The sequence below is a fragment of the Oculina patagonica genome, chromosome 14 (assembly GCF_052425735.1).
Source record: "Oculina patagonica isolate OP01 chromosome 14, crgOcupat, whole genome shotgun sequence".
Lineage (NCBI taxonomy): Eukaryota > Metazoa > Cnidaria > Anthozoa > Scleractinia > Oculinidae > Oculina > Oculina patagonica.
In genome coordinates, this window is record NC_135771.1 from 8,780,099 (window position 1) to 8,792,190 (window position 12,092).

A 12,092-nucleotide genomic window follows, 5' to 3' on the forward strand; every position below is an offset into this window, starting at 1 on the left:
ATACCTTGTTATAGGAATATAACGAGGCATTTTAACAAGGCGAACAAAATTGACGCGTAATAAAATCAACGCGAATTTTTGAAATTCGCGTTAATAACATGTATCGTTAATTTCCTATAATAAGGTATTCATCACAGATCGTTCAATTTGTTTTAGGGCCAAAACCCGAGATAACACATGCTTGATGACCAAAAAATTGTTCGCTTATTCCGCATTTTCTATTTATTTTATTATTTTTTCTATTTTCTGTAAACTTCAAATTGGCGGAGAAAAAGTGAGTTACTTGTAAAATCACGGCCACTTAACAAACAAAGATGATTTTCGAGCATTGTAAATGACACTTTCATACAAATTGAGATAATCTTGAAAAACATCGGGCCGACGTTTTTCAAAATTACACGAAATCGAGTTGGCCTACGAATTTTACCTATTGTAAGCCTACGAATTTAAATTGGACTAAATTTAATGTACGTGATAAAATCAGCTCGTTACCTTATTTGTATCGGAGTTGTCCTGTGTTTACGAAAAAAGGAAAAGACGCAAGGGATTTAGGACAACGCATCAATTTAATTGCTTAAGGTGTAGGGTGCATTCAACCTCTAAACTGTTGCCAAATTTTAACAAATACACGAGTCTGTTTTTAGTTTTTAATTGTTTTTTTTAGATAGCGCTTTGCGTTGGGTATTGAACAGCTATATCTTAATCTTATTTCAAATTTATTATTTAAAATATGATTTAACTTACCCGAAGTTAATGCCGATGCACTTCAAAATTATCAGTTATAATTGTGCAACGTTACAACTTATAATTATTATTTCAGATTTTTCGTTAGATCCGTTGCGTTTAAACTCTTATATGTCAGCGCATGTTAAATGTTCAGAACAAAGAAATAATTTTTATATGAAATTGTTTCTAGAATGGATACTTTAGTGGCCGTGTGTCTTTTTCTTTCAAAAAAACACAAAGGGAAATTAAGACCAATGCATCGTTTTAATTTCTTAACATGAAGGGTGCATTCAACCTTTGCAAATGTTGAGTTCCAAATTATTAACAAACGCGACTCTGATTTCAGGTGCAAATTAGATGACCTGCTCACCCATCCTGATCTCAGCCTTTTGAAACTTTTTGAGGAAGACCTTTGCATAGGGTATTAAACATCACATCATTAATCTTACCTTAAAGTAAGCGCGTTTAGGACTGTTGATTTACTCCAAATCGATCAGTCATAAATGGGCAGCGTTACTATAATTTGTTGACTCAGACTTATCGGTTGCGTTTTAATTCTTACATTTTCAAATTAAACGAACGTAACGAAGAAATGATTTTATGTTCGTAACTGTTTCACAAATGGATATTTTGGTGGCAATGCGCCTTTTTCTTCAGGCGGGGAACATGCTGTGCTGTAATATCTTGATCAAAGTATTATAAATTGTGTTTTTATTAATTATTTGAAAGTTTTTTTCATTTATTTTATCGCCTAAATTGACTTTTTAAAAGAAAGCTTTGTATGTCTAGGTCAGAATAAAATTTTAAAAATTCATAATAGGTGGCTAAAAAAGAACTCATTCGGAAAGAAAAAAATACATTTAACAAAACGTATTCAAACCAATTTTAATTAAATTTTTAACTCAGTCCTAATACAGTCATGGTTAAAAGAATTCTACTTCCAAGCAAGTTTTTTAGCGACCCGATTCTATATTTCAAACCAATTTTGGATATTTTCCAGCTGTTGTAGAAAAATTGGAAATCCAAGATGGCGGACATTTGGAAAAATATGACGTTATTGTGGCTTGCTTTAAAGCCGTTTAATACTGACAGAGATGAGATTGGCAGAATAACACGAAAACAATTTGGGTGCTTTATGCAGCCTTTAAGGTTTTATTTTTATAACGCGAATCCTTTGACACCTGCGGATCTGGGTACCAGGGTGGAGACTCGGGACACTTTCCGTCCTTTTCCTCCCGCCCGCTTACGAACGAGTAAAAATCCCATTTAAAGAGGAGCATTAAAAAATACAGGTGAATTGTGTCAGTTTTCATTTAATATAGCTTAAAGAGACAGTGTTTAAGTGCTAATAGACAATTCAATGAAAGTGTTAGCATCAACTGAACATCCACTAGTAGTGGCCTGACTTTGCTGTACTTATCATGAATATTGTTCAAAAGTGGTGTGGCTACGGGCGCATAGCAAAGAATTGGCCTAAAACTCGAAAAAGCCAGCCTGACGTTTCCAAGTTTGGCAATATTTATTGGAAGAAATCACTTAAAACCACTGATTACACTCCACATCTTGGAGAAAAAAAAATTCCTTTCTGTCGTTCCAAGGTCATTTTGTAGGTCAGTGAGTGCACCCTCATAATTCTAAGTAATGCCAAGTTTGACAGTATTTATTAAAATAAATCACTTAAAACCACTAATCACACTCGACATCTTAAGCCTGGTTTTCACTAGCGACGCAAGCACAAGCGCGATCGCGCAAAAAGGACAAATTTTGATCCTTGTGCTTGTGCTTGCCGCACAAGTCATTTTGTAGGTCATTGATTGCACCCTCATAATTCTAAGTAATGCCAAGTTTGACAGTATTTATTAAAATAAATATAGGTTATTCACCAGCCGGGAGGTCCGTATTGGGAAAAACTGTGCCCGAGGTCTTGGATACCGCCCGAGTCCGCAGGCCGAGGGCGGTTCCAAGACCGAGGGCACAGTTTTTCCCAATACGGACCGACCAAGGCTAGTGAATAACGTTTTTAATTTTTTTCCTACTTTATTTGTTTTTAAAAGAAACCTAGGAAGATTGTGTCACAAAATCTTTGTTTTTATACGCGCGTCATTTCAATGTTGTGTCGATCGACGGATTTAATAGCAAGAGTGTAAAATGCTGCCTGCTTGTTAATTCCGAATAAAATAGCTTCGCTTAAATGAACCAAACTAACAGAAAGGTTTAGCATATTAAATTGACACTGAAGAGATTCAATAAAAGAAATTGAAGTAGTTAATATGGCATAAATGTAAAATCGAGCCAAAGCATTTATATCATTGACAAAACTGAACACTTTTAAATCGATTTCGGCTTCCCGATGAATGTTTTGAAGGAAATTGTGTTCGTAGGATAGTGATTCTCGGACTAAAAATATTATCTGACTTAAAGACAGTTTCGGTACAGCTATACATACTTGTTTTTAAAGAATTAATAACCTCTGCGTTGATTCCCAGCAGAATTTCTTTGTGATAAACAGTGCGAAAGTAAAACTGAATGAAATGCGTAGTTTGGACGTACGGCACAATATCATTATTGCGAGAATTATTTTGACTGTTTTGTAATTAAGAATCTCATTTTCTTGAATGATAGCAACTAAAGTTTTGTTTTGGCAAAAGGTGGCTGATAAAAAGGACGTTTTTACTCAAAATTGAAGTTTAAAACCGTTGCAGCTTACCGTAATGGCGTGAAAATGATTGCGAAATAACAAACAACAACAAACTACGAAACTAGAACTCGATTTTGTCGATAAATAAATGAATACTCGCCTTTAGAAGAACTTCGATGCCTTTAATTCCACTTCTATTTTGTCTTTTCACATTTACAACGGTCGGTGAGCAGCTATTTCGATTTTGTAGAGCAAATCTTTCATGTGTTCGTCCGTACAAGACTGCAAAATAATTTCGCGCGGAAAATTTCGACGATTCATCTCGAAACGGATACCGCCCGCTGTGAGCGGGCCGGATTGGACAATACCGCCCGCTCCCGGAACCAATCAGATCGCAGGATTTGTAGAATACCGCCCGCGTCGCTAGTGAAAACCAGACTTTGCAGAATGATTTTTCCTTTCTTTGTGTTTCGAGGTCATTTTGTTGGTTAGTGAGTGCACCCTCATAATTCTAGAATAATTTACACAAATACTTATTGGACTTCTCATGACACTGCCCCTTTAAGAAAGAAAAGCAATATATTCATTAATTTTGGCTCGGTTAAAGGTAGTGTCTGTCTTGAATTGTTTTTTTGATGAACTCAATAACATATCACGTGCTTTCTTGTTCATGCTGACTCAGTAGTTGGCCGTATCATAACACAAAGGATATAACAGGATTTGCCCTATCCGTGATGAAGGATTCAGTTATTGTCGCAAGAAATGGCTGGTTTCAGTCAATGCCATGTTCGTCATATTGGAGTTTCATGGTATGACGGCATTCTGACTGGTCTAACTTGATTGACACGAACTTCTCTATTTGGCAGACCGCTGACTCCAACCGATTGCCGCAATTTTGAAATCACAAACCGTCGAATTTCCTTAATTCTCCAACAGTAAACAAGTGGATTAATCGAAGAATTCAACATTACCATCATTCCTCCAACACTTAACGTAAACTCGCTCACCTCCGTCTTTAAGAACAAATTGATCACAAAACTTATTCCACCAGGCAAATAACTCAGTAGGATTGCTCCGAGTACGTAAAGAATTGTAAAGACAGACCTCTTGTACTTGGAAACATCTACCTGTAAAATTCCCTGCATTCTTGACGCTACGCTATTCTGGTTCCGTATCTGTTTTTGGTGTCGCCGTAATATTTTAAAAATCCGATAATAGGAGAATGGGATTGTTATAATGGCAACGGCACCTAGAATAACAAACAAACAAAGAGCTGCCATCTGAAACCAGTTTTCCTGGGAAAACCAGGCGTATATTGAAACTGGAGAGAGAAAAATAATTGCTAGTAATACCAACTTAATTACACGACTGACTGTGACGATTGCAGCATACCGCAGATGTAAAGCGAGTGCGAGGTATCGATCAAAACTTATCGCTGTAATGGCCGATAATGACACAAAGGCAAGGCAGACCCCCACTGGGTACACTATGGCGCCGGAGATACAATACACACTGAAATTTGCTGTCAAGGAACTGATACTATGTACGACAAACAACGGTTGAACGAAAACACCAGTAGCAAAATCTGACAATGCTAGGCTAAAGAGCAGTACTGAAGATGGCGTGTGCAATGAAGGCGTCTTTTTAATGGCCCACATAACCAGGAAGTTGGCTGTTGCAGCCGAAAAGCTTGACAAAATGTTCACCACACAGATAACGATTGTAAGTGCAACACTTTTGGGTGGAAAATATCCAGGAAATTCAACTGAACAGCTCCTGGCAGAAACGTGTGTTGTAAGATTGCCCAAAGAGATGAGTCTGTCAGACGTTTTCATCGTACATGAAGCCTCGAAGGAGTCAGCAAAAGTAAAACATTGCTGGCGAAATAAATAAGAGAATGTTCATTGGTACGTCTTCGTACTATCGTCGTTCACAAGCAATTAATAGATATGAGTTATTGACCAAGCGTGTGGTCTATATGGCGGGATATTGGCCAAGGTTTTTTTTTGCGTATTTATGGACGGAGACAAAGTCGAGGTCCATAAACACGCAGAAAAGGAACAAGGTCAACATCCCTCCATCTTCACCGAACAAAGTTGGTCAATAAAGGATTTATTACGTGGGCAATCGAGTTATGAATTAAGAACTGAATTTGCGTCATATTTAAACCATTTGCAGCCACCCGGTATTTTCTATGTGAAAAGAACCAATGTCCAAAAATAGATGAGACATAAAACATAAGGGCGAAATGAATGCTTAAATTAATGAAAGCGGCCGTTGATAGATACCTGTAGTTATTGAGTGTTATACAAAATACCACAGGTTTAAACGGGGCGAAAATAAAATATCGCACAGAATTCCTATCCATTATAGATTGCTTAATTTGTTTCAGGGTCTAAACCCGAGATAACGTACGCATGCTGATAACGAATTGATTGTTTGCTAACTCCGCCATAATTGTAATACATGTAAACGTGAAACTCGCACTCTTTATTCTAAAGCTGGCTACACGTTTTAATTTCCTCCAGTGTTTGAATACAAGTTTTGACAGCATCAGAGCACTGTCTCCAGTCAGGTTAAGCCGTTTGTACAGTGTTCTCTTTGGACTGTTTAAAGATCTATGTTCAAGGTATCATTGTGACCCTACAACGGATTTCGACTGGACAAAGTTAAGTGTATATATACGTGAAAAAATAATTTTGGCAATTTTGCTCGTTACCTTACTTGTATCGGGGGTGTTGTGTATTTCCGTAAAATAAGAACACGAAGGCAATTTAAGGACAACGCATCAATTTAATTCCTTAACGAGGAAGGGTGCATTCAACCCCTAAATTGTTGCCAAATTGTAATAGTACGCGAGCCAGTTTTAAGTTTTTTATACTTTTTATAAGAGAAAGAGCTTTGCATTGGGTACATTAATTAAACTTACCTCAAATTAATTATTATTATGAAGTTTACTTCAGATTAATAGCGTTTGTGACTGTCGATCCAGTTTAAATTTATCAGCTGTTGATGATCACTGTTACAACTTGTTCAATTCAGATTTGTGGGTTGCTTTTAAATGCAAACATTTGCAATTAAATGCTTAAAACGAAAAAATATTATCTGTTTGTAATGTTTTTCAAATGGATCCTTTAGTGGCCATGTGACACAAAAGGAATCTAAGACCAACGCATGGATTTCATTTCTTCACGTGAAGGGTGCATTCAACCTTTGCAAATGTTTAGTTCCAAATTATTAACAAACGTAAGCCAGTTTTCAGATGCAGATTATATTTGCAATTGTCTCTTAAATAGATACTTAACTTGTCATGTGACTTTTTCTTTCGCAAAAAAAAAAAACAAAGGGAACTAAGACCAACACATCGATTTAATTTCTCAACGCGAAGGGCGTATTCAACCTTTGCAAATGTTAAATTCCAAATTATTAACAAACACGAGCCAATTTTTTAAGTGCAGATGTGTTGGCTGCTTACCCGTCCCAATCAAAGCCTTTTGAATATTATTGATAAAGGGATTTGCGTTAGGTATTGAACATCACTTAATTAAACTTACCTCAAAGTGAAGGCGTTTAGGAATAGCGATTTACTCCAAATTAAATAATCTATCAGTTATAAATGAGCAACAAATTGTTAACTCAGACCTACCGGCTGCTCTAAAATTCTTACATTTTCAAATTAAACGAACGAAGCGAAGAAATGATTCGAATTCTGTGTTCAAAATTGTTCCTCAAATGGATACTTTGGTGGCAATGTGCCTTTTTCTTCGTGTGAGATGCATACTATGCTGTAAATGAAATGTAATAACATTGATCGAAATATTACAACTTGTTTTTTATTAATTATTTGGAAGTTTTGTTTTCGTTTTTTTAATTGTTTGATTTGACTTTTGAAAAAGGAAACCTTGTATAACTCAGGTCGCAATTAAATTTTGAAAATTAAAGAGTACTGGCTTAAAAAGAACCCATTAAGAAAGAGAAATGACATTAAACAAAACGTATTCAAAACGTATTTTAATTGCATTGTTTACTCTGCCCTCATATAGTATTGGTAAAAAGAATCCAATATTAAACAAGTTTGTTTAGCGACCCGACTTTATATTTCCAACCAATTGTGAAGATTTTTTTAGCTTTTTTTCGAAAAATAGCGAAATCCATGATGGCGAACGTTTCGAAATATATGACGTCATTTTGGCTTGCTATGAAGTCAATACTGACACTTGATTTCCAGAACAACACAAAACCAATTTGGTACTGCACGCAGCCAGGCGGTGTTGGACACGCTTCACGTGACATTGTTCGACCAATCATATATCACCTTGGTAGAAGCAATGGCAGACAATTTTTGTCGCGCGATTTTAAGAAGGTCTCATCTTCTTCGTGCGATTCCGGCGAAACTTTAACGTTTTACGGACAGTTTTCTTGGAGCTGGAAGAATAATACCTAGGCCAGTCGTCTGTCAAGTTTTGAATTAAGGGAAGCGATTTTGCTCTCAAAACTAGTCGATTGAACTCATGTTATATTGTAAAGGTTTGGTTAGCGCACGCGTTCGACATCCAGGAACATTTGCTCATTCCTTGTCAAAAACGAATTCTCGTGAATATTGTTAAAGGTGGTGAAACTACGGACGGATAGGAAGGATAGGGAGACCTCTCGTGACACTGCCCCCTTAAGAACCCCTTAAGAACGTAAAATGTTAATAAAACATACGCGAGCTAGTTTCCACTTACAGATCATGTGTTGACCTGCTCAGCCATCCGAGTTCTAGCATTTTGAGAAAGAGCTTTGCGTTAGGTATTGAACATCACATATTTAAACTTACCTTAAAAGAACAGCGTTAAGCACTGTCGATTCATTTGAAATCTATCAGCTTTAAACGACCAACGTTACAACTTCTTACCTCAGACTTATCGGTTGCGCTTAAATCCTTACATTTGTAAATTAAACGCACGGAACGAAGAAAACCATTTCAATGTATGTAGTTTTTCTTCAATTGGATGTCTTTGTGGCGATATTTCTTTTTCTTCAGGCGAGACGCATGATGTGGTGTAAATGAAACAAGATACCTTTATTTAAAGTATTGTTAGTTGTTTTCTTTTAATTTTTTGAATCTTTTATTTCTATTTTATTTGCTATTGAAAAAGGAAGCCAATTAAACTGTGAAAATTAAACACTTAAGAGTACTGGCAAAAATCAACCCATTAGGAAATGAAAATGCTATTTAAAGGAGAATTTCACTCCAGAATGGCAATTATTTCCTTTACGCCAATAAAAAGTTTACACAAAGATATGTTATTCACCAAAATTTCAGCCTCCAACGTTCGCTATAACCTTACGAAATATTTCCCAAAACTCGACAACTGAACGCCGCCATCTTGGAGCTGGTAATGTATGCGTGACGTCAAAGAGCTCAGCCTGAAGTTTGGAGGGAAATTTTTTATTGTCAAAACTCCTTGTTTTTTTAATTTTTTGGAGCTGTGTTTGAGCAAAATGGAGCTGCACAAACAGGCATTTTGACAAACAAAAGCCACTACGAAGAAACTGAGGCTGAGCTCTTTGACGTCACGCATACATTACCAGCTCCAAGATGGCGGCGTTCAGTTGTCGAGTTTTGGGAAAGATTTCGTAGGGTTAAAGCGCACGTTGAAGGCTGAAGTTTTGGTGAATAACATATCTTTGTGTAATCTTTTTAATGGCGTAAAGAAAATAAATGGCCATTCTGGAGTGAACTTCTCCTTTAAGAAAACGAATTCAAACCAACTCTAACCAATCGCATTTGAAAATCGTATTTAAAGCAAATTCAATTAAACTGTCAACCGCAAGGTTTGAAGTGATAACTGACACTTGATTGCTAGCGAAGAACACTGTAGAGGCTCTACACAACTTTCAGGCTTAATTACTATAACGCAAATAACTTAATATATATTTTTAGACTTAACAGTGTGTAGGCACTTTCTGCGCCCGCTAGCAGGCTAACGAACGAGTACAAATCACATTTCATGAGTGTTGAGCAATAAATTTACACGTGAGTCTTATCAGCTCTCAGTCACCATAGCTTAAGGAAGAAAAGGGATTTATTCTTTTATTTTGGCACCGTCGAAGGTAAAGTGTCTTTCTTGAATTGTTGCTCTGGGAACTTAACAATATATCATATGCTCTTTTCAAGTTGATACCTGAAAGTATAATTTCGCGAAAAGATATATGGAGGGGTCTATGGAGAAATTCCTTCTTCATGCGACTAAGGGTTGAGTCACTGTCTCAAGCTAGAAATGCTCTGTTCCAGTAGCATGTTTGTTAAATTGGAGTTTCACGGTATGATGAGATACTAACTGGTCTAACTTGATTGACACGAACAGCTCTATCAGCTAGAACACTGACTCCAACCACTTGCCGCAATTTTGAGATCACGAACCGTCGAATTTCCTTAATTCTCCAACAGTAAACAAGTGGATTAATTGAAGAGTTCAACAGCACCATCGTTACTCCAATTCGTCGCACAAAATCGCTTTCCTCCGTCTTTGATAACAATGTGATCACAAAACATATTGCACAAGGCAAATAACTTAATAGGATTGCGCCAAGTACGAAAAGAATTGTTAACACAGATCTCCTGTACTTGGTAATATCCATTTGTGAAATTCCGTGCATTCTCAATGCTACATTATTCTGATTCCGTATCTGTTCTTGATGCCGTCGCAATATTGTAAAAGTCCTACAATAGGAGAAGGGGATTGTTATGATGCAAACGACAGCGAAAAAAATAGCCACGCAAAAAGCTGTCATCCTGAACCAGTATTCTTGGGAAAACCAGAAGTATATTGAAAGTGGAAAGAAAAGAAAGCATGCGAGTAATATCAACTTGATCAAGCGACTGACTGTAACAACTGAAGTATATCGCAGATGTAAAGCGAGTGCGAGGTATCGATCAAAACTTATTGCTGTGATGGCTGTCAGTGACGCAAGGACAAGGAAGACACCCAACGGGTACACTATGGCGCCGGAAATACAATACACGGGGACATTTGTTGTCAACGAGCCAATATGATGTACGACAAGCAACGGTTGAACGAAAACTCCAGTAGTAAAATCTGACAATGCGAGGCTAAAGAGCAGTACTGAAGACGGCGTGTGCAATGAAGGTGTCTTTTTAATGGCCCACATAACCAGGAAGTTGGCTGTTGCAGCCGTAAAACTTGACAAAATGTTCAACACACAGATAACGATTATCAGCGCAGCACTTCTGGGTGGAAAATACCCAGGAACTGCAACCGGACAGCTACTAGCGGGAATGTGGTTTGCGAGGTTGCCCAAAGAGATTAAGCTGTCAGAATTCTTCAACATTTCTCCAGTGAAGTGAAATGAAAGATTGCTGGAAAAAAATAGATAACGATAGGTTACTGTAGAGTGTCGTCGTAAACCCGATATTTTAAAATAAACAAGTTAAGGACAACGCATCGATTTCACTTCATTACGTTAAAGGTGTATTCATTTCTTTAGTAATGTGTCTTAATTCCTAGCCCTTTCAAAAAAACCTTTGCGTTTGGTACTGAACATCGCGTAGTTAAACTTACCTCAAAGTATTCTCGAATAGGACTGTCGATTCACTCCAAATGTATAAGCTAAAAATGAGCACCGTAATAATTATAACATGTTATAATTATAACATGTTTAGACGTAAAGGACATGTTCGTAGTTATTCTTCAAATGGATATTTTTGTGTTATAAATTAAATGTTATACCTCAATTCCAAATGTTATAATTTTATTAATTATTTTAAAGGTTTTCTTTTTCGTTCATTATATTGTTTCAATTGTCGTCGAGTAGGTATTTTTGTTTTCTTTGAATTGATAAAAAGAAGCTTTGTTTAAGTCAGGTCGCAATTAAAGTTGAAATTAAACAGTAAAGAGTACAGGCTAAAACATAGCCCATCGGGAAATGAAAACGGCATTCAAGAAAACGAATGGAAACCAATTCTAATTTATCTGTTTGCTCAATGTTGTACATTATCACACGAATTTTAAATTTGTTACAGAAATGGTTAAAACAATCGTATACAAACTAGGTATTACTACCGACCCGATTCTAGATTTCTAATCAATTTTAAAAATTTTCTAGCTCTTTTTCGAAAACTTGTGAAATCCAAGATGGCGGACTTTTTGAAATGTGTGACGTCATCTTGGCTTGCTTTGAAGTGATGCAGAGAAGCCTTTATTTAAATAGGGTTACTCCATCAGCTTTTACAATAAAAAGTGTTATCCTTAGAGGCCCTAGTAAAAAGTAAAAATTAAAACGTCGCTAAAAGCCTTACAGTGTACCTAAAATGGAAGTTAAAAAGATTAAAACATACCAGAGATACTAAGATATAAGCTAAAATTATGTTATAGTATAAAATCGAAAAATTTAAAAATTACATATTATTTTGATAAGAGTGATAACTAACACTTGAGTGCCAGAAAGAAACAATGCGGATGCTTGACACAACTTTTAGGTTTTATTTCTATAACGCAAATGCTTATATATTTTTGGAGTTACCTGGGTGGTAGCTCTTTCAGTAACCCATGCACCACAAGGCTAACAAGTGAGTGAAAATGAAGTATTGAGCAATAAATGTACATGTGACTCTTATCAGCTCCTAATCACCATATAGCTAAACAAAATTGATTTATTCTTTAATTTTGGCACCATTGAAGGTAGTGTCTTTCCTGAATTGTTGCTTTAGGAAATAACACTT

At 36.4% G+C, this 12,092-nt stretch overlaps 1 protein-coding gene across 1 annotated transcript; it reads right to left on the reverse strand.

Moving 5' to 3' along the window:
- Positions 1 to 4,015: 4,015 nt before the first annotated feature.
- On the reverse strand, positions 4,016 to 5,199 carry LOC144639104 (adenosine receptor A3-like). Its single transcript, XM_078498355.1, has one exon. The coding sequence runs from the start codon at positions 5,197 to 5,199 to the stop codon at positions 4,156 to 4,158; it is 1,044 nt and encodes a 347-aa protein (XP_078354481.1). The 3' UTR covers positions 4,016 to 4,155.
- Between the last annotated feature and the right edge of the window lie 6,893 nt (positions 5,200 to 12,092).